The sequence below is a fragment of the Notolepis coatsorum genome (genome assembly GCF_963971535.1).
Source record: "Notolepis coatsorum genome assembly, chromosome: 9".
In the NCBI taxonomy this organism is placed as follows: Eukaryota; Metazoa; Chordata; class Actinopteri; order Aulopiformes; family Paralepididae; genus Notolepis; species Notolepis coatsorum.
This window is the reverse complement of record NC_140173.1, coordinates 132,687,465-132,715,304: the sequence shown is the minus strand read 5'-3', so window position 1 is coordinate 132,715,304 and position 27,840 is coordinate 132,687,465. Positions and strand designations below refer to the sequence as shown.

Genomic DNA, 27,840 nt, shown 5'->3' with positions numbered 1-27,840 from the left:
ACATGCGTGTTAAGAGCAATGTGCTGCTCTGTTATGCTAGCAATGTGCTGCTCTGTTATGCTGCCTAGACTCATTACATAAACACTGATTATTGTAATGTGATTAGGGCTATTTTATTTTATTAAACTATTTTATTGCACTGCAGTACTGCATCATTTAAAATTGTTATGCTTGTTTTAAATGTCTGCTTTATAGGCTTTTATATGTCTGCACTTTATGCATTGCACTTTTAGCTGACATTTTTGTAGGAAAGGTGCTATACAAATTATTATGATTATTATCATTATTATTACTAAATAATAACATTAGCAGATCTAATGATCAATTCATTACAAAATTCCTCCTGTTTTAAATGAGAACCTCAACCAAAACCTACACAAATTATATTAGAAAATTCAAATAACCACCTCTGAGTAGTTGCTTTACCCATCACATTGTACGATCAGAATAGATCCTTTATTTAACAGTCTCACCGATCCTAATCCTAACACTATTAGCTAATATTAATAATTAGAGAGAGAGAGAGAGAGAGAGAGAGAGAGAGAGAGAGAGAGAGAGAGAGAGAGAGAGAGAGATAGAGAGAGAGAGATAGATAGAGAGAGAATGATAGAACGACCTCCACCTTTGAGTCTCTTGAGGTGCATGGGCACGTCGCTCTTGATGCTCTTGCTGTCCTCCTCGGTGGACTCGGTGCGCACCAGCGCGGGGTCGTTCTGGGCCAGCCAATCAGCCACCTTGCTCTCCGAGGCCATCAGTCTATAATGAGTTCTGACAGTCGACCCTGTCTGTCTGTCTGGTGAGAGAGACACTGTCTAGAAGGAGTTCTGACAGTCGACCCTGTCTGTCTGTCTGGTGAGAGAGACACTGTCTAGAAGGAGTTCTGACAGTCGACCCTGTCTGTCGACCCTGTCTGTCTGTCTGTCTGTCTGTCTGTCTGTCTGTCTGTCTGTCTGTCTGTCTGTCTGTCTGTCTGTCTGTCTGTCTGTCTGTCTGTCTGTCTGTCTGTCTGTCTGTCTGTCTGTCTGTCTGTCTGTCTGTCTGTCTGTCTGTCTGTCTGTCTGTCTGTCTGTCTGTCTGTCTGTCTGTCTGTCTGTCTGTCTGTCTGTCTGTCTGTCTGTCTGTCTGTCTGCCTGTCTGTCTGTCTGTCTGTCTGTCTGTCTGTCTGTCTGTCTGCCTGTCTGTCTGTCTGTCTGTCTGTCTGCCTGTCTGTCTGTCTGTCTGTCTGTCTGTCTGTCTGTCTGTCTGTTCCCCAGACCTTTTCTAATGGAGATCCTCCTGACAGACATTCAAAGACAAAATTGCTCAACGCGACGCATCATAAACACGGAATGTTTATTAGAATCTAGAATTTTAAATTATCTTCTTGTTGCGTCCCTGTCCATGACCTTGCTGACTGATAGGAAGGTTGCAGGGCATTTGTTTGGAATGCCTTGTCCTCTAAGTCACTGATGGCCTGATACTAGACTGCAGCAAATCAATATTTCACCCCCAGTTCCTCTCTGCCCTACCATTCTCCTTGGTGTGTGTGTGTGTGTGTGTGTGTGTGTGTGTGTGTGTGTGTGTGTGTGTGTGTGTGTGTGTGTGTGTGTGTGTGTGTGTGTGTGTGTGTGTGTGTGTGTGTGTGTGTGTGTGTGTGTGTGTGTGTGTGTGTGTGTGTGTGTGTGTGTGTGTGTGTGTGTGTGTGTGTGTGTGTGTGTGTGTGTGTGTGTGTGTGTGTGTGTGTGTGTGTGTGTGTGTGTGTGTGTGTGTGTGTGTGTGTGTGTGTGTGTGTGTGTGTGTGTGTGTGTGTGTGTGTGTGTGTGTGTGTGTGTGTGTGTGTGTGTGTGTGTGTGTGTGTGTGTGTGTGTGTGTGTGTGTGTGTGTGTGTGTGTGTGTGTGTGTGTGTGTGTGTGTGTGTGTGTGTGTGTGCGTGCGTGCGTGCGTTACTTTGATAACTGCAGTCTCACTGTTGGTACGCTGTGAGCTGATATGAACATTGTCTCCACGTTGATGGCATTCCGACAGCACCCCTCCCTGTTAACCCAAGCATTCCTCCTTCCATCCCTGACATGGAATTATATACTACATGCCCTTCAGCCAGATCAGCATTATACCTTGATCTGGGCCTAAGATGACAGCAGATGCAGCAGGTTCAACCCCCCCATAAGGCTGAGCCCGAATGTTCGAACGTTCGAACGTTCGTTCGTTATGTTAACATTCGAATTCTAAATAAAAAAAATAAAAATAAAAAAATTATGTTTCTTTTATGTGTCTATTCATTCTGTTTGAACCAATGTGGTTTTTCTTCACAGTTGCAGATAAAGATTAGGCTACACTAATATTATAGTATTAAAAAAAACGTTATATTCATCAAAGAAAGTTGATTTAATAAAAAAGAGACTCATTTAATCAGATTAATCACTTTATTCAAATTGAGGATTTAGTTTGAGGATATAAAAAAAAAAAAAAAAAAAATTACTTTACTTTTTTTAATTAAAAACGAAGGTTCGAACGTTCGTTCGTAAAACCCTGACGAAGTTCGAATCCCAAAAACAGGCTTCGGGGACAGCCTTACCCCCCACAGTGATGGGACTGGATGGGGGGGGGGCAGAGATGTGTGGCAGAGATGTGCTTCAGTCACAGCCTGAAATACCCGGCCCTCACAAGGAGATCGGTAAAATCCCGGGATTGAGAGCAATTATTCCACCCAAGCCCCTCATGAGCCTCTTACAGTATGCAGTTACTGTACAGGGCATTAAAGGATAAGTCAGTTACTGTACAGGGCATTAAAGGATAAGTCCGGCCTAATTGTATTATTTGTTTCTTATTGTCAGCATAGTCTACGAAAAAACCAGCCAACACCAGATTACAGCTCATGTCCAGAAGTCATAGAACTCCATTGTTAAAGGATAAAGGATCAAACGAGTTCAAGAGCCGTGCTGTTTGCGGCGGCTGGGTGGCGCGGCGGACATTGCGCTCGTCACCAACGCATAAGAGACACCGGGTTCGACACCGGGTTCGACTCCGGCTGTCGCCGTTGCCTCCGGCTGGCTTGGGCCGGCCGTCATACTAACTCAATTGGCAGAGTTAGCGGGTGGGAAGTCGATGGGTGGTAATCTGGACGTTGTGGACAGCGACTCCTACAGGTCGGTTGGGGGACGCCTGCACAGCAGAGACAGGAAAATGGCGGGGGTAGTAGTGTGAGCCTCCCACACGTTACACCTCCTCGCCAATGAGAGTCCGCGCTGGCAGGTGAAAAGATGTGACAGGCTGCCTCCTCGTGTATGACATAACTAGCTTTTCACAGGCTATGTTGACAATAGGAAAATAAGAACATGGTACTGGCCTTATCCTTTAAACATCACATAATGGAACATCGGTGTGTGTCACTTTCTGCAGTCTAATAGTACATGTTCTGTGTGTGTTTTTGTCCCGCAGTCGCGCAGCGTGGATAAGCAACACGCCGTCATCAACTACGAAGCCGGCATCGACGAACACAAAGTCAAGGACCTGGGGAGTCTGAATGGGGTGAGTAATAGCAGTGAGGATATTTCTTGTTTATCGGTGATGTTGTAGAATCATTTCCCAGCACAGGCCATGCTGTTCCTCATACCAGCTCCGGCTAGTTAGCCGCACAAACCAATGCAAAGTCAATGGGGTCGAGCTCCTGTCTGTACGAGCTGACTGAGGCTAGCTGAAATGTACTTTGTGTGCACCGTGGAGTACATTTCAGTGGAGCTTCAGTCCGCTTGTACAGACAGGAGCTCGACCCCATTGACTTTGCATTGGTTTGTGCGGCTAACTATCTGGAGCTAGTATGAGGAACAGCATGGATTGTGCTGAGAAAGGACTCTACCGATCAACAGCATCCTTGGTGAGTAAGAAACAGGGATAGGGATCAAACAATCTGAACTGTCCCTTTAAGGACCCCTTTAAGCTTTCAGTGTGGCAGCTCCCACCCTCTGGAACTCCCTCCCCGCAGAACTCCGCACCGCCCCAACTCCGGACTCATTAAAAAAACCACCTCTTCAACTTGGCCTTTAACCCCTAATCTCTCACTTTATATATATGTATATGTTGTGTCTGTCCACTGTCTGTTACTTTGTTATCCCCCCCCCCATGTAAAGCGACCTTGGGTCCCTTGAAAGGCGCTATATAAAGTTATTATTATTATTAAGGAGAGAAAATAAATAAGGAGAAATGGTGACAATTCCTAATTCGATTCCAGAGAGAGAGAGAGAAAGAGAGAGAGAGAGAGAGAGAGAGAGAGAGAGAGAGAGAGAGAGAGAGAGAGAGAGAGAGAGAGAGAGAGAGAGAGAGAGAGAGAGAGAGAGAGAGAGATAGAGGTTAACTATTTCATCAGGTAGTCAATAGGACATCCTTCCCTTCTGGTGTTAATCAATCTCTGCCCTAAGGAAGATGTGTGTCAGGGCCGGAGGTCAACTGGAATCCAAATTCAATTCTACAATCCACTAGAACAACCAAATTAACCATTTGCTAATTTTCGGCAAGTCACCGGCATCTCTTAAGTCACTGTTCATCTCAAGATGAACTCAGCACATTACAAGAAATGGAAATAACCCTCCAAACACTTGTGATGTCATTACACCCCCATTAGCAACCTTTTCCACATTTCTCCCTGTTCATCTTACTTCATCCGTGTCTTGTCAGAGCACTGATATCTTAGAATGTGAATGAGAGAGTAGTATTAGATTGTTGTCAGTTGTTGTTGTTGTCAGTCATTATTTTGCAAGTGGTCAATTCTACAGCCCACCATTGCAAATCAGTGAGTAACACAAAAGGATGCTTTCACCTGCAGACAGTCCCTCTTTATTTTAGATTGTATTACCCTGTGCTAATGTCTCCGCAGATGGTGTGTGTGTGTGTGTGTGTGTGTGTGTGTGTGTGTGTGTGTGTGTGTGTGTGTGTGTGTGTGTGCGCGCACGCGTGCGTGTGAGAGAGAGTCAGTATTACCGCTGATGGCTCATAATGTATACGTTTGAATCCTTATTCATAATATATCATATATTTTAATCCGTATTCATAATATATGAATACACACACACACACACACACACACACACACACACACACACACACACACACACACACACACACACACACACACACACACACACACACACACACACACACACACACTGTAGCTGGGTTCATTTTTTAGCAGTATAATCACCATCATGATTCTGTGAAAATACTTTTCCCCTTGTCTGCCTCCAAGATACTCAACCTTCAAAAGGTCTTGTGTGTCACGGAGAAAGAGACAAAGAGAGGAACAGAGAGAAAGAGAGAGAGAGAGAGATGCATAAATAAAGAGAAAGAGACAACAGACAGACATAGAGAACTGAAGTGAAAGAGAACTGATTCATCCAAAGGAGATGAATCATCTATCCTCTCTGACTCTATTCTAACTTAACACGTCTAAAGGCTAACATCTATCCTCTCTGACTCTATTCTAACTTAACACGTCTAAAGGCTAACATCTATCCTCTCTGACTCTATTCTAACTTAACACGTCTAAAGGCTAACATCTATCCTCTCTGACTCTATTCTAACTTAACACGTCTAAAGGCTATCATCTATCCTCTCTGACTCTATTCTAACTTAACACGTCTAAAGGCTATCATCTATCCTCTCTGACTCTATTCTAACTTAACACGTCTAAAGGCTAACATCTATCCTCTCTGACTATTCTAACTTAACACGTCTAAAGGCTAACATCTATCCTCTCTGACTCTATTCTAACTTAACACATCTAAAGGCTAACATCTATCCTCTCTGACTATTCTAACTTAACACGTCTAAAGGCTAACATCTATCCTCTCTGACTCTATTCTAACTTAACACGTCTAAAGGCTAACATCTATCCTCTCTGACTATTCTAACTTAACACGTCTAAAGGCTAACATCTATCCTCTCTGACTCTATTCTAACTTAACACATCTAAAGGCTAACATCTATCCTCTCTGACTCTATTCTAACTTAACACATCTAAAGGCTAACATCTATCCTCTCTGACTATTCTAACTTAACACGTCTAAAGGCTAACATCTATCCTCTCTGACTCTATTCTAGCTCAACACACACCTACAGTAGAGCCTAACATCTATCCTCTCTGACTCTACTCTAGGTCAACGCACAGCAGAGTCAGAGTACAGCCACGCAATTCCTCTTAACCACATGAGTTGTGAGTCATGGGTTTACTAAGGATAGTCGTTTTAGTGCTGAATCCTCAGTCATAGCCCCCGCTAGCTTATATCCTCCCTGATGCTTCAGACAGGAAGTCAGGGTCAGAGTCGCTTCCTGCTGAGTCATTATCCGACCCACATTCTGATTCTTCCTCTATGGTGGTGGTGGTGGTGGTGACAGTAGGATTGACAGGAAGTCTTCTCTCGCTGACTCAGGGAATTGGAATAGCTTGGAGGAGTTAACAAGATAGAGTGTAGCGAATGAATCAGTGTAGCTGCTTCCTGTTTTTCAGAATGTGCTTAGAATGATACTGGGTCACTGGGTGGAATGATCTGTCACAGTAGCTATCTTTCTGTCTATCTTTTTCTACATGTGTTTTGACAGTGTTTGTTGCTTATTTGTTTTAGTTTGTTTAAACTGTCAACTATTTATTTCACTGTGAGGCAGACTGTGTGATTGGATTTCATTTGCAGTCTAATGAAACCTGATGTCTCTTTCTCTCTCTCTCTATCTCTCTATCTCACCACTGTACGGCTGAAGGAGGGGTGAAGGAGAGGGAGACATAGAGAGCTAGAGAGAGAGAAAGGAGGGAAGGAGAAAGAGAAACAAAGAGAGAGAGAGAGAAGGAGAAAGGGGAGAGTGTTTTGTCACTGTTATGCCAATTTCCATGGCTGTGCAGACAGACCACCTGATACTTTACTATAAAGAGCTTCCAGCATCAGCTGTCTCCACTGCCTGGCTGACTGACTGACTGACTGACTGACTGACTGACTGACTGACTGACTGACTGCCTGGCTGACTGACTGACTGACTGACTGACTGACTGACTGACTGACTGACTGACTGACTGACTGACTGACTGACTGACTGACTGACTGATTGACTGGTTGGCTGGTTCACTTACTGGTTGGCTGACTGACTGACTGACTGACTGACTGACTGACTGACTGACTGACTGACCTACTGACTGACTGACTGACTGGTTGACTGGTTGACTGGTTGGCTGACTGGTTGGCTGACTGGTTGGCTGACTAGTTGACTGACTGGCTGACTGGTTGGCTGACTAGTTGACTGACTGGCTGACTGGTTCACTGGTTCACTTACTGGTTGGCTGACTGACTGACTGACTGACTGACTGGTTGGCTGACTGGTTGGCTGACTGGTTGGCTGACTAGTTGACTAACTGGCTGACTAGTTGACTGACTGGCTGACTGGTTGGCTGACTAGTTGACTAACTGGCTGACTCGTTGGCTGACTAGTTGACTGACTGGCTGACTGGTGGGCTGACTAGTTGACTGACTGGCTGACTGGTTGGCTGACTAGTTGACTGACTGGCTGACTGCTTGGCTGACTAGTTGACTGACTGGCTGACTGGTTGGCTGACTAGTTGACTGACTGACTGACTGGCTGACTGGTTGGCTGACTAGTTGACTGACTGGCTGACTGGTTGGCTGACTAGTTGACTGACTGACTGACTGGCTGACTGGTTGGCTGACTAGTTGACTGACTGGCTGACTGGTTGGCGGACTAGTGGCTTGATGGCTTCATGCACAGTGGTGGGTTCTTTCTGACATCATGGCAGTTTTCAGGTCTCATTCTGTTTCTTCTTTTTTTTCTCTGTCTAATCTGTATGCCATGTGTTCCCCGTCTCCTCCCTCTCTCACGCAGACATTTGTAAACGACGTGCGCATCCAGGAGCAGATGTACATCACTCTGAAGCTGGAGGACAAGCTGAGGTTCGGATATGATATCCTTTGGACTCGTATTTGAACGGACGTGTCGTGTGTTGCTCTCCTGGGAAAAAATGCTCATAATGTTTCTTGACCGTGTGGGTTTGCGGGCTCATGCTCTGCTCCCAAACATGTCTCTCTCCCGTTTTCTAACCTCAGTGATCTGGTGGAGAAAAAATAATGTTATGGTTTACGTGACGACGCAGAAACCACTGCACATTGTCGCCGAGGCAGGCATGAACTGAGAGACTCTATTGATATTATGAATCTTTCCTCACTGATTACCGAGTTGAAAACCGCCCACACGTTCTCAGTGACCGATGATGACTGATTTGACAGTGTAGCGAAATATACTAAGATTTATGATATATGATTTTATTCTCTCGAGGACGCGTTTGGAATTGTTTTCACGCAGTGCTGCGCAAGCCTATAATCATGCACTGCACTCAGTCACAGCTAGAACCCCTAAGTGGTTTAAGAAATGTTTCCAAAATATGTCTCCATGTGGGTCAAACAACGGTTCTCAGCGCCAGTGTTGAGTTGATGGTTTCATGCCATATGGTTCCCAAAGTCGGGGTCCCAAAGATTTCTTTTTTTTTTCAGGCCACTGAACTTAGAAGCAGGCCAGGACAGTGTTTCTAGTTGTATTCTAAAATTCTATTCTATTGTATTCTAAAATGTGACTATATGGTTTTATATTAACTTAATAAATAAACAAAAACGAAAAATCTACTTATTTCAACGAACATTTCAAACTAAATAACAGACTATGCACATAAAACGCTGAAAACAACCGAAGCAACAATAGTATTTTAATGAGGCTATTATTATTATCATTATTATTTTGCAACAAGTTAGCCCTCTCATAAATAGCACATATAAATGAATAACTAACTTGAACTAACTTAATAGGATTGAAGTGATATTTGGCTTAAAAAATCGGTCGCCTGGCAAAAAAAGAAAAAAAAAAAGCCTGACGATGTGCATTGGGCCGCGGCTCTCTGACGCCTTATTTTCTGGGTCCCGGCCTGAAAAGTTTGGAAACCCCTGCCCTATAGGTCCCACTTTCTTCAACCCGGTGGCCCTCAACCCTCAGGGGGCCGAAGAAGAACACACGGTGAGGCTGAAGCGTGCGTCATGACGGGGGTCACTCTGTGTGAAAGAGTAGGCGGCGCTGCGACGAACTGAACTGAGACAGCCTTGTCTGATGTGCATACGGCGACGCATGTATTTGGAAGAGTCCTCACTGCACAATTTCAGCCTCTTCTTGGCAGATCACTATGAATTGAATATTAAAAACTCACACCTCAAGCTGCAGTACATTATTAAGTTTACTCAATATAAAATCACATTTCATTATTTTCTCCAAAGGCTGTTCATTTTAATTTTGTTAATTTTGTTTAGTACGTTCAGGTTGTTGCCACCCTTTTTACTTAAAAAAAGACGTAACACAAATTAGGGATAGGGCTGGGCGATATAACGATAACGATAAATATCGCGATATATTTTCATATATATTTATTTTTTTTTGACCTGCAACAGGGCAGTTTTAAAACCAGAGACAGTGGACAGACTTGTCTTTCTTGCCTGCAACTTAAAGTAATGGCTTTGCTTGTCCAAATGACAATACTGACCAAATTGAGATTTATCTTTCTTTTGTCCATTTATTTTGTTTGCTTTCTAATTTAAAATACAGTTTGAAACCGTCTGTACACAGTAGGCTATGTGTGCTAGCAGAGCTAGACTCCAGTCGCGAGTCACGGTGCACATGTGCGGTGGTTTGTCCACCAAAAAAGCGCCAAAAGATCGAAAATAAACTAGCAGAGCCAGAACTGTTCAACTCCCCTGGTGTCACAGCCAGCAGAGAAGCCGGTTTACTTTCGCTTTTAAACCAGCTGCAGCCTGAGAACTGGAGTGTGAGGGGCTGTAACACTAAAGATGGCGGCAACGACAAAGAATTGCTGCAAAATAAACATACATCTGTTGTTAAAAAAAATATATATATATGTTTTATTTTGTTTGTTTTTTATACTTATAACAATTTCGATAATTATCGATATCGAGAAATATGATAACATTATCATATCGTTATCGCGATATGATTTTTTTCCATATCGCCCAGCCCTAATTAGGGATGCTCGATATTGGCTTTTTTACAGATACCGATATACCGATATTGTCCAACTCTTAATTTCCGATACCGATATCAACCGATACCGATATATGCAGGGTCCCCCCCCCCCCGCCCCCGCCCCCAAAAAACAGAATAATTTCAGGTAATTAACATTACATATCTCTTGTCGTGTAATTAACACAACATTATGCAGACTTTGACAATAAATAAAATAATAATTTGTTCTTACTTGCTTGCCTGGGTAAATAAAGGTTAAATAAATTAATAATATTTTTTTGAAAACCGATACAGATATTTTCCGATATCAAATTTTTATGCCAATATCGGTAGGCCGATAATATCGGACATCCCTAACACAAATGCATTGCATTGTGGGTCGTATTTAGGGCTGAAGTGAACAGATGGATTGGACCGACACTTTGTGATGTGTGAAAGAAAACAACAGGCTTTTCGATGGGGTTCCCCAAGGGGCTAGAGGGGGGAGACTGTGAATGGGACCCAGCCATAGAACTGAAAACAGTAGCCTGTCAGTGAGACACTGACTGATTGGACTGAATGAGAAACTATAGAGGACACTTAAAGGGGAACTATTTTACTATTTCTTTCACTATTTGGGCACTTTTACACAATTCCTGTGAGTCTATGGAACACCTCTGTAATATATATATTTTTTTTATTCATTGTTTTGTATTTCTAATCAAGTCCTCAAAAACAGCATTTTTCTACCTCAAGATCTCGAGCCGTTTTGAGCCTGGGCTCCTAAACCACTGCGCCAGGTCCCGCCGCCTGAACATTAACATGCAGCAGTGTCTCTCTTACATCACATATCGCGCACATTTTCAAATGACTCAGTTCAGTGAGGGTGAATATTGTGAGAGGAGAATTGGAAGAATGCGCCAATATGAGAATTTTGAGACATAGATCATATTAATATAAGTTCACATATCTAGGAAACAATGCTAAACACTCAAAAAGGCCATTTATAAGATAGTTCCCCTTTAATCAAAAACGACAACTTAAAGGGTAAGTTCTTAATTTCCTTTTCCTTTATTTCCTACTCAAGCCCTGAAATAAACGCTGAAACCTACTTTCGGTGCGCTGTGGAGTAGGCTTCAGTGTTTATTACACACTGGAGTGTGGCCCCATTGACTTTGCATTATATCAGCATGGACTGTGCCGAGAAAGGACTCAACATCATTGGTACAGTAGGAAGGAAACAGGGCTAGGGAGTAATTAGTGGACCATTATTTAGTCTTTAGACAAAATTAATAAGCTAATGATATCTGAAGGCAGTCTATGTTTCTCATACAACGGAAACTATGCAGTATGTTTCTTAAAAAAAATTATGAATGCAAAAAATACAATGTTTACAACTTTGTCATAATCCTTTTATGTTACACCGTTGATGTAATACCAGCCAACAGCCTTCAAGTCGCCAGTTCACAGCTGGTCCCTGGTAGTGCCGGGAATCACACCAGCAATTTTTCTTTTTTTTTAAACTAAAATTTTTATTTAACATTTATAGACAACACAATATTTACAGTGACATCCATAACATAACAACATACATATATGGGCCCCTTGAATATGGCCTCGTTCAGCCGTCCAGACCCCCGTAAGAGGGACCCCCCCCTCCCGCCATCCCCCCCTAGAAACCGGGCTCCCTTGCATCCCAGGTCCGTCCACCAGCAACCTTTCAGTTTACTGGTCCTTCTCCCACTCCCTCTACTGACGTACGTCATTATGTGAAACTCCTCCTCTCACCAGGCAATCTCTGTCTGAAATATGACCTTTATTTAAATGCATTAGCAAAGTGTGCAGGCTGTGTGTGTGTGTGCAGTGTGTGTGTGTGTGTGTGTGTGTGTGTGTGTGTGTGTGTGTGTGTGTGTGTGTGTGTGTGTGTGTGTGTGTGTGTGTGTCATTATTAAAGCGTTGCTGTTGTTGCCAGTGTTTCCTTGACCTGCCTGCATTACATACCAACCTGTTCACTGTGGTCATTGGAGAACTTACTGTCCCTGAGGAGGCTCTCAAGGTAACAACACACACACACACACACACACACACACACACACACACACACACACACACACACACACACACACACACACACACACACACACACACACACACACACACACACACACACACACACACACACACACACACCTGGAGCACCACTCGCCAGTGCTCCAGACATAGCTAAGTTAATTATTGATGAGGACACTTATCTTCTGTAGAACCAAATTCATAGATCGGTAAGATCACACAAACTCACAAGCATAAGACTCAACCCTATGCAATATTATAGAAAGTTGTGCAACTCTAATCTAATATTTAAAATAGCACAGAAAACCTTTCAAGTGGTGCGTTACTGTTTGAATCCTTCAGCGGAAGAACCAGAGAAGTCAGATTGAGGTTTTCAAGATGGAACGATGTAATCAAACCTCAATATCTAAAGATTTTAGATTGGAGTGTCGTGTACGTTCCTTGCTAAAGACAGTACAGTAGGATGAGTACTTTTGGGACGATGTATCAGTGATTTGGATTGACTTCACCACCACCGCAAATACATGGGCCGTCTAAAGCAAAATTCCAGACGGACTACTTACAGTTATATGCTTCTTCATCCAGAGGTTCATACAGCATCTCTCTTCCTTTCTATTTTCTCTTCCCCCCTTTGCTTCTGCACACCTTGCTTGTACACGTACCCCCTTTCTCTCTCTTTCTCTCTCTTTCTCTCTCTTTCTCTCTCCCCCTCTCCAGCATGAGAAGTTCACCAGTGGACTGCAGCTCACTAAGAAACCATGCAACGGTGAAGCTACCTCCACCCCCACCCCCACCACCACCACCACCACCACCACCACCGCCACCAAATCTCCTAGCAAGACCCCCACAAAGAGCCTGAAGTCCCCCAGCAGCAGCCCAGCTCCGAGGGCTGGGGAGAGCAGCAGGGCAGCGGAGGGAGCCACGCCTTCCATGGAAGCACACAAAGGAGAGGAGAAGATGACAGGTGAGAGAGAGCGAGAGAGAGAGAGAGAGAGAGAGAGAGAGAGAGAGAGAGAGAGAGAGAGAGAGAGAGGGAGAGAGAATATCTTTGCATACTTAAAGTATATCTTTGTATATTTAAGGTGCACTTGAGCAAAAAAAACAATGCTGATTTATTTCGCACACAATCTCACACACACATCCCACAACTCTAAACAGTGTTGCACACATTCATTTTGTCTATTTGAAAGAAAGAAAAAACTTAAGCACAAACATAAGTTGTACACTTATTAAAAGTGTATTATTTTGGTAAGCAAAAGTACATCTGAAGTACAACTTCAGTGGTTTCAATTCGACACAACTTTCTGAATACATAAAAAGTATACAAAGTATACTCTCTGAAAAGATACTTAAGCATTCTTTCTTTTTGACTTGGAACAAGTCGATACGACTACCTGTAGACGTCATGAAGTCAAGCCTGTTCCTTCATAGTTGATCGCTAGGTTTCTACTGGATAGAGACATGATATAGAGACGTCGATAGCTTACAGTGGTAACTAGATGAAAGTAGATATTATATGTTTTATATATTAAATAATATCTTTGTTGGGACAAGAGGTAAACGTTGGACGACCACTGTTTGCCTTTGTAGGGGCGTTTTCTTCATTGGCGAATCCTTTTTCACTGTGGGTTCTTTTTCATATCGTATCTGGTTGATCATTGGAAATCGTGGGCACCGGTGTTGTAACTATGGCAGGTATGAGCACAACTCAAACATATCGCTGCTGGCGGGACAAAACCTCATAACTTCAAAAACCCAACTTTTCAGCAGATGAAAAAAACGAACACAGATTTGAGGGCGAATAGAGTTACGAGGTTTAGACAGATGATTGGTTTAATGCTTTCCCATTGTGTAGACTTTGTAAAACCACACACACATGGAGGATGATCTACTGAGTTGATAAAAAAAAAGAAAAAAAAAAAAGGAGTTACGAGGTTTTGTCCCGCCAGCAGCGATATGGAATGATCTCTAGCGCGGTCTTGATTGACATATCTTTCCGCGCAGCTGGACAATATTATCCCAAAGTGTTTGTGTCTTCTGCTTCTGCACAGTCTTTTTTAACACGTTGATTATATACCGTAGAGTAGACTATGCGATTGGGAGAAGACAAGCTATAATTATCAGTTAACCAAGAATTTCTCAAATTGGGGGATGTACAGTACGGCAAGAAAATTACAGAACGTGAAATTGAGAGTGGTGTTTTTGTGGTCAGTGTCTTGGCCAAAAGGACAGACAGTAGCTATCTCGAGACAAAACGCAGCTGATTATATCATATATAATATATTATCATATCGCTGCTGTCGGGACAAAACCTCATAACTAAATTTTTTTAATTTTTTTTTAATTATGTAAATCAACTCCGTAGATCATCCTCCATATGTGTGTGTGGGTTTTACACAGTTTAAACAATGGGAAAGCATTAAACCGATCATCTGTCTAAACCTCCTAACTCTATTCACCCTCAAATCTGTGTTCGTTTTTTTCATCTTCTGAAAAGTTGGGTTTTTGGAGTTATGAGGTTTTGTCCCGACAGCAGCGATATTATATAGCATACAACCATCAACATCTAAAAGTACCTGTAGTCTTATTACTTCATACTACATTATGCTCTTTAATTAATGAATGAATAGAATATACAAGTTGTCAAGTCATGTAACAACACTAAAATGCAGAATTAGAGCTGAATGTATCTCAATACATACTGTTGAGTGGTTATAGCTGGCTTTGCCATCTCCTGCCATCTCAGTGGGGTCATATGATCAGTGAAGCCCCCCCCCCTCTCACACACACTATATAGACACTTTTACCAGGGAGCTTAACCCTGATTAATGACATCATCAACAAGAGATCTTACGTTCTAGTTGTTGAAACAAGGTCAACATAATACAGTATGTCATGTCTGTATCTGCAGCTTAGCCAATGACACATGGAGACACACACACACACACACGCACACGCACACGCGCACACACACACACACACACACACACACACACACACACACACACACACACACACACACACACACACACACACACACACACACACACACACACACACACACCAAGGGTGGCAGTCCATGGCAGTCCATACGCCACCCGCTATTTCCTTAATGGCACCCTGCCCATGGCCATGTGGAAGTAATCCTACAGTGTTATTACTGTAATAACAAGACGAGCCACATCCTCTATTTCACCCAGATTATATTCAACCTTGCGGTAACATTGCACACCATACGTTCGGTAGTTTACGTAGGCCATGGAGGGTCAACAACATCTGCATTACTGTAGGTGCAGTATTCATCATGATCATCTACGTTTTATAAAATAGAGTAGAATAAAAGCAACAGCCAGTCAACAGGGCTGGTAAGTGCATTTTTTCCCATGCAATTTCAAGCTGATGATATCAGTAAACACATAAATCGTTAACTTTAATATGGATGGCGGTCAGGTGGCGTAGCGGAGATTGCGTTCGTCACCAACGCCGGAGATGCTGGGTTCGAGCCCAGCTCCCGGCGTTGTCACCAGCTTGGCTGGCCGTTCACACTAATACAATTGGCAGTATTAGGGGGTGGGGAAAGCTGGCGGGTGGGTCCTGGGCGTTGTGGACAGCGACCCCTACAGTTCGGTCGGGGTGCCTGCTCAGCGAGGGTAGGATCTGGATAGAGGTAGTGCAGCCTTCCACACGTTACACTCTCCCAGTGAGAATCTGCGCGGCCAGGCTGGCTGCCGGCTGGCTGCACATGCGTCGGAGGAAAGCATGTGACAGTCTCCGGCCTCTCGGACCAACAGTAGGGGGGGTGCGCAACAACCAGGAAGGGGGTTGGGAATTGGCATAACGACTAACAGTGGGATGGGAGAAAAATCGGAAAAAAAGGAGGGGGGGAAAAGATATAATTTTTTTTTTAAATACTTTAATATGGGTGGTACTATAAAAAAAAAGGAAATCTCAACGTTAAAGTACATTCACAAGCAAATTCCATAAGTTACACACTGTACATACACAAGCGCATCTCCTTTTATGACGAGCGAATCTAAACAACATAGCGTTAAGGGCACCCGGAAATGAACTACTGTACTGTGTGGCGATGTGGCATGCTAGCAGGCCAGACACGTGAGACGCGTAATTGTTTCCTCGGACACTGCAGAGCGCATCCTGGGGGCAACAGGGAGGAGGAGTGCAATGGGGAGAGATTTTACCCGCAAGAAGTTCATGTCGTGTCAGCTTTCATTTTTCTCTGTGAGGCCTGGGGGAGGCGGAGGAGAAGTCACTCCTTTACCCTGAAACCTAGAGATCGGCAGCTCCTCCGTCATGAGCTTCTGTATGTACTGTATGTTTGCCTGTGAGAAAGGGAGAGAGAGAAGAAGAAGAAGAGAGAGAGAGAGAGAGAGAGAGAGAGAAGAGAGAGAGAGAGAGAGAGAGAGAGAGAGAGAGAGAGAGAGAGAGAGAGAGAGAGAGAGAGAGAGGGGAAGGGAGACAGAGAGAGAAAGAGAGAGGGGGAAATTGTGTGTATGTGTGTGTGTGTGTTCCGTAAGTAGGTCAGTGGTACAGCTAATGCCGACCAGACCAATACTCCCAGTGAGTGGAATTAACACACACACACACACACTCACGCACGCACGCACGCACGCATATACACACACACACACACACACACACACACACACACACACACACACACACACACACACACACACACACACACACACACACACACACACACACACACACAGCAGCTGGGTTCGCTTTGAGTCATATAATGACCATCGTGATACTGTGACTGCTTTATATAGACATGGTTCAAAAACACACACACATAGTACACAAACCACGTTATAAACAGGTAATCACTCATCCGCAGTAATTTGATCAAGCGGTCCACTGACCAAAGCTTGAAAGGGTGACTTTGACATTTTCAATTTTAGCCAGTTAAGGTTCTGCCCAGAGGCAAAGAAATCCTCAGTTTCCATCAAATCTTTAGTGGCTTTGAAACCAAATTGGTAGCGCTAACTCCACGCTGACAAAGTGACTGTAAAAAAAACGTTTCCTACACTGATGGGAAAAGAAATACAAATGTTATGTGTATATATATATATATTAGGGCTGACCCCTATTAGTCGACTAATCGGTCGAAAGGAGCCGTAGTCAAATACAAAAAAAAGAAAAAAAATTATAAAAAAAATATTAAATAATTTGTTTATCATTCTTTCCAAAAGAAAAGAGGCCTAGAAGCGTGGCTAACGCTAATGGCACGCATACCAGAGGCTAACTGCCTACGAAAACAGGCACAGAGGCACTGAAAGAGGATTTCACCCATCTAATGAACACACTAGACTAGACAAATATCAAGATGTATCCATCAGTGGACCAATTGCATGCTTTTTCAGAGAACAAGAAGCCTTCAGTCGACTCCTTCAGACATTAAGCACCCCCCACAGCCCAAATGAAATGATACAAAAAATAAAAAAATAGATTTTTTTTAAAATATATAATATTTTTTTTAGTCGACCAATAGTCGACTAACGGCAAATTTTTGCCAATCATAGTCGACCATCCAAATCTTTAGTCGGGGACAGCCCTAATATATAGACATACAGACAAATTCTAAATGTCATGGTGTCCATTTAAGATGTACCGTCAGCCAAGGAATGGCCACGGTGTCGGTGTGTACTGTGTGGTGAAAGTGTGGCTCCCTCCACCATCTTTGGTCACAGACACATTTTGAGTTTCATATACTGTTGGGGAAGAGAACGACTGCTCAATACACTGTTCCACCACAGGTCATGCCCTGAGCATGACCAGTGTCCCGGATGACATCACTATAGTGGCCATATTCAAACTCATTTACCTTAAATTCATGTGTAAAAAAAAAAACAGTTTTTGGACGCGTGTGAGACGATTATGTGCAAAATAAATCAGCATTGCTTTTTTTTGTTAAGTGCCCCTTTATTAAAAGTTGTACTTAAGGTTAAATATATTGATATTATACTTTTGTGTACCGTTTGCATGAAGTACAACATAAGCTTGGTTGGTCTCTCTGTTTTTTGTATACTTACACTTACAGCATATGAATGACTATCATGCTAAACGTGTGCTTTGAGTTAGTACATGGAAAGCACATAAGAAGTACCCAAAATGTAAGTATACTCTCAAAAAGGTATAGAAGACGTGTTAGTGGGCGGCTACGTGGCGTAGTGGGCAAGGCGCTCGCCACGAATGCAGAGACGCTGGGCTCGCCTGTTCGAGCCCAGCGCTCCACATTGCTTTCAGTTTAGCTGGTCGTTCATACTAATACACATTGGCCGTATTAGGGGGTGGGAAACTGATGGGTGGGGATCGGGCGTTGTGGACAGCGACTCCTACAGGTCGGTTGGTGCGCCTGCGCAGTAGAATCAGGAAGTGTCGGGGGCAGCGTGAGCCTCCCACGCGTTACTCCTCGCCACTGAGAGATCGAGCTGCGCAGGTGAAAAGATGCGACTGCTGTTACCTCAAGTACCGGAGGGGACTTGTGCTATGTATGACTTAGTCCACATTGCAGCCGGCTTGTGGGAGGCAAGAAACAGCGTTTGTGACAGGGGAGGGTTGAATTGGATGATACGAAATTGGGATGGGAGAAAAATATAGAAAATGGGAGAAAAAGTGGATAAAAAAAAAGAAGACGTGTTAGTAAATATGATGTGTGTGTGTGTGTGTGTGTGTGTGTGTGTGTGTGTCCAGGGGACATGGCGCAGCACCGCGGGACCCCCCTGTACGGCCAGCCCTCATGGTGGGGGGACGGCGACGCGGACGACGAGAACTCCTTCAAACAGGAAACCAAGACCATCAGCAAGAAACACGACGGCTCCACAGCAGGTAGGAAGTTCTCGCATTACGACTTCCCACACGTGTGAACTAACCTCGCCTGTGACCACGCCCCCCCCCCCGCCCCCCCCCCCCAACACAAAGCAGAAAGACACGCAGATAGGCCTTTATGGGAGCTATACAATTTATCCCTTATGCCCCCCTAACGATTTTGCAGAGTTGTCACCTTAGTGCATGAAAAGATTGCATCACGTTCAAGGTCATAAAAAACTTAATTTGTAATATTTCGTTCCAATTCTTTTTTTATGAATACCACTATGAACCTAACTCAACATATCTATCAAAGATTCCAAATATTTCCGTTTGTAGGGTTATGGTTAGGGTTAGGGTTAGGGTTGGGGTTAGGGTTAGGGTTGGGGTTAGGGTTAGGGTTGGGGTTAGGGTTAGGTTAGGGGACTGTTGAGCAAGTGTTGGGGTGGGCACGGGCACAGGGATGAGATTTTACCTTCTCCTAATCTTTCTGTCTGGGTAACCCTAACCCTAACCCTAATGGGAAGGAAAAAAACACCAAGGTTTTTGCCAGGCTAAAGTGTATAACTTTTTTTTTAGAGGTATTCTAATGATGATCCTTTTATATATTGAATATATATCAAATATGACCAATCTGACCCAATTTCATGACATAATAATCAACACAGCCATCGTTGTACACAGAAACACAAATACATATAGGCAAAAAACACAAAATAGTTGCTAAGGGGGCAGAAGGGTTAAATAAAAACACTGTTTCAAATAATCAATATGATCATGTTTATCGTCTTTCAACGGGATCACATCGTGATAGACAATTATTATGTTGTCGAGATTGATAATAACAAGCACACATTAACTAGAATTTCAAATTCGAAAAGGGTTTTATTATGTGAAATATTTGAGGGAATGTTGAGGCCGCTGACCGTTGTAATTGAAATTGAAATGACCGTTGTGAATTGACAAATAAAAAGATTCTTCATTTACTTCTGTATTGCTCTCAACAGACATTACAGATTCTATCTTTACGAATAACATCTATTGTTTACTTTTGATGTCAAATGTTCTCTCTCTTTCACTCACTCTCTCTCTCTCTCTCTCTCTCTCTCGCGCTCTCTCTCTCTCTCTCTCTCGCGCTCTCTCTCTCACTCTCTCTCTCACTCTCACTCTCACTCTCTCTCTCTCTCTCTCTCTCTAACATACAGAAGCTCATGACGTAGAGCTTCTCTCTCTATTTTCACAATCTGTATTCTTCTTCAGGACATCTCATTAAGGCGTGAGGTTGTTATTAAGTTATGCAGAATGGAGCACAATACTGAAATGGGGGCTTGATCTTAATGCCGCCTTAATGCATGTGTGTGTGTGTGTGTGTGCGCGTGCGTGTGTGTGTGTGTGTGTGTGTGTGTGTGTGTGTGTGTGTGTGTGTGTGTGTGCGCGTGCATTTGTGCGTCTCTGCGCTTGTGTGTCATCCTTTGTTTGTGTATTGCACCCTCTGGACTGAGGGATCCCATTAACTGACCCTGGCTAGTAGTAACAGGATTAGGGATTAGGCCAGCAAGCGGTGTAACGACACAACGCCGATATGACCCATTCTGTGCCAAGCTGGCCTGATCCAAGCTGGTCTACAGCCAGGGTGGGGGTAGGTAGGTGGTCCAGACACGACCTATAACCCAGAGTAAAGCTGTCCTCAAATATATCCTAGCATCTGGACGGACAGAGTAGAACAGCACACTGGCAGAGTGGTCTCTTTGCTAAAAGGGATCATTTTCTCCTATGTTTATTTTTCTCAACCTTTATTTAACCTGGCAGGTCGACAGAGAACACATTCTATTATGTCGATGCACTGGACTTTGGCTGTGGACCGTTTGCCGGGCAGCAGAAAATGCCATATTCTATTGGACATTTTGGAGATTGGGGGACATAACTGAGGATTGTATAGTAAAGCATTAGTAGTACAGTGTAAAGTAAGTGTAAAATGTGTAGTAAAGTCACTGAGGGATTTCAATATTTGACGAATGAAATCGGCAACCTCATGGAAGTCATGGAAGTTGGTGAGTAGAGGGGGATTTGCCTTTGGTAGGCTAGGCTTTATGTGGGTTACTTGCTATGTTGATGATACAATAATCTGAGTTCATTCTACTGTTGTACTTGTTGTAAGTCACTCTGCACAAGAGAGCATCTTCTAAATGCCGGCATCGCTATGTTATAAAGGATCAATTCACTTTGAATTAATTCGGGACGTGGATTTTCGTTCAAATCCAAACACTGAAAATATTTTGGTATGAAGAGGTTGCATTACCCAACTTATTGACGAGTAAATTAGAATGAATCCTCTATCGTCGGCAAGTAAACTGCAATGTCTGTTTAAAATTTGAATTCTTTGAACGTGACTGAAAGTGTATTGTAACAATTGACTTAACACTGCAGAGTGCTGAAATGCAAGTGGTGTCCTTGGATTGACTCTGTGCAGTAGCGTCTGTGTGTATGTGTGTGTGCGTGTGTGTGCGTGCGTGCCTGCGTGCGCACGCACTCGGGTAATTGTGTGTATCCTCTCAGCATCAAAAGGAGATGTTATCAGTCTAGATGCTTGTCAGCGTTTTGCACTGGTTTGCAGAAGAGCAAAGCATATCCTCCCTTCTCAGCCTGGACTAACGTTTAATAGAGGTAGCATAAGAGGGGAAGTGAAAGAATGAGAATGAGAGAGAGAGAAAGAAAGAGGGGCTGGTGCGGCAGCAAGAGACTGTGAGTGTGTGTGTGTGTTTGTGTTTGCACTTGTGTATACATCAGTCTGTGTGTATGCGTGCACATGCAAGTTCATGTGTGTTAATGCTCTCTCCCTCTCCTTAATAGTGAATAGCTAGCGTTGTGGGAACCCCCACTGCCCCCCACCCCCTCCCTGTGTATTGTCACTCGGGCCTATTGGGTTACGCCATTGCACCAGCTCCCTCTCGCTCTCTCTCTCTGTCTCTCTCTCTGTCTCTCTCGCACACACTCTCTCTCTCTCACTCACTCACACACACAGACACACACACGCGCACATAAACACAGCACTCAAACAAACCACTCTTGTTTACACTGGTCCGCTCATTGCCTAGCCTTTCTCTAGTAAGTATCACTCTAAACTTCCTCTGCTTTTACTAAACCACTCCCTTTAACGGCCTTTTAATTTGATGCAAGGCTTTTATTTTGAAGGGACTTGTGTTTGCATTTTTCCTTGCTTGGCTACCTGTGGCTTTTCGCCCACACAATGTGGTATTCAGCTCTCTTGTTGCTTTGAAGTTGTGTATGTAGAGGGGGGTTGCTTTTTGGTCTGCATGAGCCAAAGTTACATCCTGCATTATGTCACCCAGCTGCAACAGTATTTCTCATTTGAAACCGCTGTTATCGTTAGCTTTGGGGTCACGCGTTTGTCTCCACTCGCCGTGCCACAGGTTGAAATGGCTCTGGGTAATGTACTGGTTTACATAATGGTTCTGTAATTGTAATTGTCATTAATAACCTCTTAACAGGCGCCCCCAAAATGAGTGATTAGAAGGGGTTTTGGTCAAATCCGAGAGGGCCCAGAAAACGATTTTCTCATAGACTTCAATGCATTCGACAGAGAATTCTCTTCCTGTTTTGGCTCGCGACTTTTCACCTAGATCCATTAAATCCAATCCATTATTATTAGATCCCTGATTCACTCATTCCCACCTGGGGTACCATTAGAAAGCTCTACTCATTGGTTACAACCCTGTCCAATAATGTTTGAGATCACCAAATGATTGGCGGAGTTAGAGGCTCGAGAGTCGGGAGTGGTATTTGTACAATAGCGTGTACTTGGACGCACGCCTATCGACAGGCAACAAATATGGCTCTAATTCGATATATATATTGTATTAATAAATATGCACACCCGCGCCGCTAGAGGTCGCCAAAGTGCCGGTGGGAAAATTTTCCTCAAGAGGGCCCACATGTGGGCCATTGCATGTTAAGAGATATGTAATGTTAATGGATTTTTGACTCTCTGTACTGTGTTAAGTGCTGTGAATTGTTATTGCATGAATAAATAAGATAGAAGCACAAATACAAAAGAAAACAGGATTGTATTACGTGTTTCCCACAGGTTGTTTTCAGGTTACATAGTGTTGGTACGTTAGACAGCGTAGGTAAGATACATAGTGTTGGTACGTTAGACAGCGTAGGTAAGATACATAGTGTTGGTACGTTAGACAGCATAGGTAAGATACATAGTGTTGGTACGTTAGACAGCGTAGGTAAGATACATAGTGTTGGTGGTACGTTAGACAGCGTAGGTAAGATACATAGTGTTGGTACGTTAGACAGCGTAGGTAAGATACATAGTGTTGGTACGTTAGACAGCGTAGGTAAGAAACATAGTGTTGGTACGTTAGACAGCGTAGGTAAGATACATAGTGTTGGTACGTTAGACAGCGTAGGTAAGATACATAGTGTTGGTACGTTAGACAGCGTAGGTAAGATACATAGTGTTGGTACGTTAGACAGCATAGGTAAGATACATAGTGTTGGTACGTTAGACAGCGTAGGTAAGATACATAGTGTTGGCAGTGTTGGGAAAGTTCACTTCCTACATATAGTTCAGTTCATAGTTCATAATTCAACATTTTTAACTAAAGTTCATGGTTTCAAAAATAAACTAGTTTATACTAAGTTTATCGTTCTTTTTCAATACGTTGCTGCAAGCTATTATTTGTATAACAATTATTGCCACAACCCATATAGAACCACAGACAGCAATCAGAATACTTCCATCACACTGTGATTATGTATCAGTGTTTCCCCTACCATTGCCTTGAAGGGGCGACCCGCATCGCGCGTAACGAGTCTCTCTCTCTGCACGCAACACGCACACACCGAAACATTCGTGTGTGCGCCCGTCCCAAATCTGGCACACTTTTGAACGAAGTTATACTGTGATAGTGTGCCGAGAATGAACACGTTCACAATTACGTTCATCTAGCGGAAATACAGTACACTCAGTTCACGTTCGCCCAGAATATGAACGAGTTCATGAACGATCGTTCATTGAACGCGTTCAGGTACATCACTGAGTGTTGGTACGTTAGACAGTGTAGGTAAGATACATACTGTAGTGTTGGTACGTTAGACAGCGTAGGTAAGATACATAGTGTTGGTACGTTAGACAGCGTAGGTAAGATACATAGTGTTGGTACGTTAGACAGTGTAGGTAAGATACATAGTGTTGGTGGTACGTTAGACAGCGTAGGTAAGATACATAGTGTTGGTACGTTAGACAGTGTAGGTAAGATACATAGTGTTGGTACGTTAGACAGCGTAGGTAAGATACATAGTGTTGGTACGTTAGACAGTGTAGGTAAGATACATAGTGTTGGTACGTTAGACAGTGTAGGTAAGATACATACTGTAGTGTTGGTACGTTAGACAGCGTAGGTAAGATACATAGTGTTGGTACGTTAGACAGCGTAGGTAAGATACATAGTGTTGGTACGTTAGACAGTGTAGGTAAGATACAAAGTGTTGGTGGTACGTTAGACAGCGTAGGTAAGATACATAGTGTTGGTACGTTAGACAGTGTAGGTAAGATACATAGTGTTGGTACGTTAGACAGCGTAGGTAAGATACATAGTGTTGGTACGTTAGACAGTGTAGGTAAGATACATAGTGTTGGTACGTTAGACAGCGTAGGTAAGATACATAGTGTTGGTACGTTAGACAGCGTAGGTAAGATACATAGTGTTGGTACGTTAGACAGCGTAGGTAGGATACATAGTGTTGGTGGTACGTTAGACAGCGTAGGTAGGATACATAGGGCTAGATCCACAAAGAATGGATTGCACGGTGCAAGTTGCACCCTTACTTATAATTCATTATGAATTGAAAATGGGGGACCCTGATGTAAACAAGACGAAAGTCTTTCTCTGGTCTGCATCCCCTTAACAATTGTGTGTATTGAGCCGTACTGTATTGTACCCATTCTGCAATCTGTTAATAAAACGTTCATTCAATCAATCAATCTGCGCGGTGATTGATTGAATGGAAACATTTTAACAGATTGGTAGTAGGGTAGGTACGTACGATACATAGTATTGGTAGTAGGGTAGGTAAGATACTGTACATAGTATTGGTAGTAAGGTAGGTAAGATACATAGTATTGGTAGTAGGGTAGGTAAGATACATAGTATTGGTAGTAAGGTAGGTAAGATACATAGTATTGGTAGTAAGGTAGGTAAGATACATAGTATTGGTAGTAAGGTAGGTAATATACATAGTATTGGTAGTAGGGTAGGTAAGATAGTGTACATAGTATTGGTAGTAGGGTAGGTAAGATACTGTACATAGTATTGGTAGCAGGGTAGGTAATATACATGGTTGAGCGGTGGAAATTACAAGAAACATTGTTAATGGCCAGCTAACGGCCAAGTCAAAACAGAATCTGTACAGCACAGACTTAAATAACACAGCATGGTTTTACTTTACAAATGTAAATATTTATAAATATCCTTTTTTTTCTTCTAAACTTATGTGACAATGTGGTATTGGTGACACGGAAGCCCTAATCACCAAGCACAGTGGTTTCTTTATCGTATGGATATAAGGAATACTGTGACTGCTGTGTTCCGCCAACAAAGTCATGTGATTCGCGATGACATCAGTGGAAGCTTAGGGAGGGGTGGCCTGGTGTTCATAAGAAAGAGGAAGTCCACGGGGCTGCCACGTTCTAGGGTGATGTTCCAGAGAAGAGGTGCTCATGTTAATAACGGAAATAATGGTCATATGCTACATGGTCTGAAAGTACAAGGAAAACTTCATATTATCTGTAAAGTAATCTGTTTAGGAATTAGGGCCCGGCTACATTGATCCGTTTTTGTCTGTCCATCTACGTCTGTTTAAAGGAAATGGAAAGATCAATGACGGACAGGGCTGATGATGGTCCGTCTCCGCCTCCGTTTTGAGCGACAGAAAAGTTCAGAGAGGATGGATTTTTGGAGCTGATGGATACGTCACCATCCGTTAGCAAAGCTGTTTCGGCAAAACACAGGATTACAGACGGCAATACCTTCCCGTCTGTTTAAACACACGATTACAGACGGCAATACCTTCCTGTCTGTTTTCTCTCCGTTTTGTGACAGATCAATGTAGCTGCGCTATTAACATACATTGTGTTGTTTTTTTGGATTGGGTTATAGAGCTGTCATAAAACTCAGCTCAACCCTCCTAAATGACTATACAGACATTCCGTTTCGGTAGAAATATAAGCATATTTATATTTAGCTAATATTTAGCATTAGCGGTGGCTAAATGGTGCTGATGATTTTGTGACCTTCAGTCATTTAGCATTATCAAGGCTAAATGGTAGTGGTTTTTGTGTGACCTTCAGTCATTTAGCATTAGCGGTGGCTAAATGGTGTTGATTTTTGTGTGATCTTCAGTCATTTAGCATTAGCAGTGGCTAAATGGTGTTGATTTTTGTGTGATCTTCAGTCATTTAGCATTAGCGGTGGCTAAATGGTGTTGATTTTTGTGTGTTGATACCAAACCATTAGTTCTAGTCTCAGGCCAAGAGAACCCTCTGAATATCAGATACTGTAAATCATTTTATCATAATAACAGCAGTGATGGGAGGTTCAGTTACCTTTATTCTTCACTCATAATATCATATTCTGATGTATTTATAAAATACAACTAACCTATTTTCTGTACAAAAGTCACCATAAAGCTCATCTTTATAGCCCCAATCCAGAATATTTTATGTAAATGTGAAGTATATTCATATATATATCCTTCAAAACATTGTAAGTCAGCAATATAGACTTTATTCCAGTATTTACAAATACATGACCAATGTGAACACACCTTTTACAGCCAAAAAATATGAATGAATGAATGATTGCATTTATAATAGCTCTTTTCAAGATACTCAAAGTGCTTTACAATGTAGGATGGAAATTGCCTCCTTCACCATCACTATGTAGCACCCAACCTTGACGGGCTCAATGGCAGCCATACATTGAGACCAGACACTACACAATGACTGAAAGGCTCAGGAGACTAGGATTCATATCAGCCAATTAAGGGGGAAGGGTGATTAGGTAGCCTTGAGCCTTGAACATTGGGGAACCCTCTACTCTTTGCAATAGACACTCTTGGTTCTTTAACGACATGAATTTGGGACCTCGGTTTAACGTCTCATCCGAAGGACAGCACTCGCAACTGTACGGTGTCCCTATCACCGTAACAGGGGCATTGATACTGCCGAGTCCAGAGGACTTGCTGCACTCCCTGCTGGACAACAACACCACTCAAACCGGTGATCTTCCAATCATGATTCTGGAGCTCTACCCATGTAGCCACACTGCTGGACGGCTAATACAATATAAAAAATTATAATAATAATAATAATATCTAGGGATGCACCGATCCGATATTGGTATCGGTATCGGCCACCGATATCAGTAAAATAGCTGGATCGGGTATCGGTAAAAGAAAATATATATATATCGGATTATTTATTTTTTTAAATAAGAAATAAAATAAGAAATAACCATTCAGTACATTTATATATATATGTGTTAATTTGTTACATTTAGTTTCACTAAGTAAGGAAAGTAATGTTTTAAGTCAAGCCTGATGTTGCCTTGCACAAAAGAATGATCCCAGTCTCTTCCACACAGTGACAGTGAGGCATACAGTTTATTAATTGAATGAATGAAGTTTATTTTCTGTCTTTGTTTACAACAAATCAAAAACACACTTGTGATCCTTTACAATTCTTAAAAACAAAATATATATATAAAAATAAAAACGTTGATAATTCTTTTTTTTTATAACTTTTTTTGAAAAAAATATATTGACAATGGGTATCGGATCGGTATTGGCCGATACCCAAACCCATGTGTCGGTATCGGGACT

The 27,840-nt window shown here is 42.7% G+C and overlaps 1 protein-coding gene across 5 annotated transcripts in view; it reads left to right on the top strand.

Moving 5' to 3' along the window:
• The window catches only part of cep170aa (centrosomal protein 170Aa), a 132,234-nt gene that overhangs the window by 47,580 nt on the left and 56,814 nt on the right, over window positions 1-27,840 (top strand). For all 5 annotated transcript variants that reach the window (XM_084322123.1, XM_084322126.1, XM_084322124.1 and 2 more), the window contains exons 4-8: window positions 3,418-3,507; window positions 7,855-7,936; window positions 12,027-12,082; window positions 12,814-13,060; window positions 18,814-18,948. In XM_084322123.1, coding sequence (XP_084178249.1) covers window positions 3,418-3,507; window positions 7,855-7,936; window positions 12,027-12,082; window positions 12,814-13,060; window positions 18,814-18,948 — 610 coding nt within the window. The remainder of the gene's footprint in view (window positions 1-3,417; window positions 3,508-7,854; window positions 7,937-12,026; window positions 12,083-12,813; window positions 13,061-18,813; window positions 18,949-27,840) is intronic.